Source organism: Aplysia californica, unplaced genomic scaffold (assembly GCF_000002075.1).
Source record: "Aplysia californica isolate F4 #8 unplaced genomic scaffold, AplCal3.0 scaffold00633, whole genome shotgun sequence".
Taxonomy (NCBI): Eukaryota; Metazoa; Mollusca; class Gastropoda; order Aplysiida; family Aplysiidae; genus Aplysia; species Aplysia californica.
Genome location: NW_004797903.1, coordinates 365,503 through 368,708, shown reverse-complemented (window position 1 = coordinate 368,708; position 3,206 = coordinate 365,503). Strand labels below are relative to the sequence as shown.

General features: G+C 49.1%; 1 protein-coding gene across 1 annotated transcript in view; it reads left to right on the top strand.

Annotated features, from left to right (window-relative positions):
• LOC101849239 (monocarboxylate transporter 3) overlaps nt 1-3,206 on the top strand; it is a gene marked incomplete in the record, with an annotated part of 18,380 nt that overhangs the window by 13,965 nt on the left and 1,209 nt on the right. The window contains 3 exon segments of the mRNA XM_005107811.3: nt 291-1,343; nt 1,890-2,066; nt 3,071-3,196. Of these exon segments, the coding sequence (XP_005107868.2) occupies nt 291-1,343; nt 1,890-2,066; nt 3,071-3,196 (1,356 nt within the window).

Here is a 3,206-nt window from a genome sequence, read left to right as displayed (position 1 = left end):
CCTACTTTGTATTTTAAAATGGGATATAAACAAATTGACAAACTGTATTGATGCACAAATGTAAGATACACAGACTTTGTGAGCTTCTGTTGTTGGGTTCCTTAACCAGGGGCGGCTGGTGGTTTGTAGAACTGACCGGCTGTAATTCCCATCGATACCTACCCTCCATCACCACCATCAACCGCTACTTTATCTATTATTACATTGTCTGTATCCCCCCCCTCCATCACCACCATCAACCGCTACTTTATCTATTATTACATTGTCTGTATCCCCCCTCCCCCCCCCAGGCGTGGGTATTGGCCTCATCTACCTACCCTCCATCACCACCATCAACCGCTACTTCCACAAGAAAAGGGGTGTGGTTGTGGGCGTGGCCACCTCAGGCTCGGGCCTGGGTCTGCTCGTCCTCGCCATCCTCATCGACCTCCTCATCTCGGAGTACGGCTGGCGGGGCTGCTATCTCATCATCGCCGCGGTGTACCTCCACCTGTGTGTCTGTGCCAGCCTCATGAGGCCGCTAGGGGGGAGTCACGTCAAGACGGCGGACGGGGAGGAGGAGGTGGGGTGTTCAGACAGTGGGGGGGTGTCGGAGGGAGAGGAGTGTTTGGTCGTTGGCGAGACCAGAGTTTGTCCGGACGGTTGGGGTGACGTCACTGTGGGGAAGACGTGTCCGTCCGAGCAGTGTGACCTTGGCACAGGTCAAGGTCAAGGCTCAAACTATAACGTGCCTGTGTTGACATCTACACAGACCCCACACATAGAGCAGACTCTGCTGGGAAAAGACCAAAACGACAAGAATCTGCTCCTGGAAGGTTCCAAGTACCCTCGTGGTTTTAGTGGCAGCAGCAACAAAGATGGGGTCAATGACCCCCTACCTTCAACAAATCACCACCAACAGATGGCGCAGCAGATCCTTCAACACCACTCCCACCACCACAAACCACATACGCACCACGGCAGTCTACAGGACACGTCCAACAATGAACTTCTAAACAACCTCCCTAGCGATCTCCTACACATTCCCCCAGAATGCATCAGCGTGTCCTCTCTGTCTATCGCCTCTCTACGCTCCCGGTCCCTGCAGTCTCTGAGAGCAAAATCCTTGAATACATCATGCACTCACTCACACCTCTCGGTCGACCAGAAGGTTGTTGTAGCGCCTGACGTCACGGCCCGCGTGAGTCCCCTGTCCCTGCTGAGACTGGCGGGCTTTGACCTGTTCTGTGTCGGCGCGTTCCTCATCCAGGTGGCCGCCAGCATTCCCGCCATGTTCACACCCTCCTACACGCTCAGCCTGGGCCTGGATCAGACGTCTGCCGCCACCGTTGTGTCTGTTCTAGGTGAGTATAATTGCGTCATCAATTCTTGCTCTGGTAAAGCAACTATAAGTACTACAGTTTCAATCTCCGCCTAGGTACGGCCAATACTGTGGTGAAGCTACTGTTACTACATGTACTAACTTTACTTTTACTTTTTCATCCTCTGTTGCCGTTAAACATCGAGGGGAGATGCAGTTTTCTATGGTAGGCCAGCTCCGCAGCTCTTTCAGTTATGATGTTATGTTTTCTCAGGGTTTCCTTGACACCCTCGATCCACCTTTTGCTTGGCCTTCCTCTTCCTTTATAGCCTGAGTGCTTGGTTTTGTAGGCTCTCGAGGCTGGCTGGTCAGGTGACATGCGTAACAGGTGGCCAAACCATTTTATTCTGTCTCTCTATGTAAAAGCAGGCAAGACTCAGTGCCGATAGCTGCTCTTAATTCTCCATTTCTCTTCCTGTCTCGTCTTGTGATGTTAAGGGTTTTGCGGAGACATATCACGTACTAAGTACTACTGTTTCAATCTCTGTGCAGGTATATGACATGTACTACTGTTTCAATCTCCGTGCAGGTATCGCCAACACCGTGGGCAGGTTAGTGGCGGGGTTCCTGGCTTACCTCAAGGTGGGCTCAGTGCGGATCTACAACACGGGCACCTTCCTGGCCGGGCTGGCCTGTTACTTCCTGCCTGCATGCACCACCTACCCCACACTGCTCACCTTCGCAGTCTGCCACGGCTTCTTCCTGGGTGAGAACTTCTTTGACTTTATCTTACTCGACTTTATCTTCCCTGATTTTCTCTTCATTTACTTTATCTTTATTGGCTTTATCTTCCCTGATTTCTCTTCCTTGACTTGATCTTCCTCGACTTTATCTTCCCCGACTTTCTCTTCATTTACTTTATCTTCATTGGCTTTATCTTCCCTGATTTTATCTTCCTCGACTTTATCTTCCCTGACTTTCTCTTCCTTGACTTTATCTTCCTCGACTTTATCTTCCCTGACTTTCTCTTCCTTGACTTTATCTTCTTTGACTTTCTTTTCCTTGACTTTACGTCCTCTTGTTCCTCTGGGGCGTTGAAGGGAGAAAGAGCTTCCTGTCTCTACCAAGTTGGATGGCCTGGCTGGGTTGGATAATGTATGTTCTCAGGGTACCCTTCACACCCTCGATCCAGGTCTTTTTTGGTCTTCCTCTTGCCTTGTACCCTGATATTCTTTTGTAGTAGGCTTTACTGGTAAGCTGGTGAGGTGCCATACTTGTGGATGTCCAAATCACCAGATTGTTTACCTTCGAATGTATTGGAGGATAGGTGTTGTTCCCATCATATCTCTGATCTTGTTGTTTCTGACCATGTCCCGTCTGGTTTTGTTGGTGGCTCTCCTTAGACATCTCATCTCGCAGGAGTAAGGCAGTGTACTTATTCCTTTAGTCCTATAGCAATGTTATAAAAAGTAGATAATACTGAACATGTGCTGTATGCCAAAGACTTTTCCTAGGCAAGTAAGACAATATAATTAAAGTATACGGCAGTATCGCCTTGTTATTAAAATTGAATTATGATACCCGACATTTGCTATATGCTGAAGGTAAGTAAGTCAATACTAATATAATTATTGCTTTGGTCTTATTGCCATGTCATTAAATAGCACCGGGCCTTCCTCACCTTTGCTGTAGGCCAAAGATGTTTCCCAGATAGATGACCCAATACCGTGCATATCTAGGTCAAGGATTCTGCTTTCTGTATGTCCCCAGGTGCGTTCCCGCCACTACAGAGTGTGATCCTTGTGGAACAGCTGGGCCTGTCTCTGCTTCCTGCCTCGCTGGGCATTGTCTGTCTGTGCAAGAGTGTGGCATCTGTGGTGGGACCTACACTGGCGGGTGAGTGGGG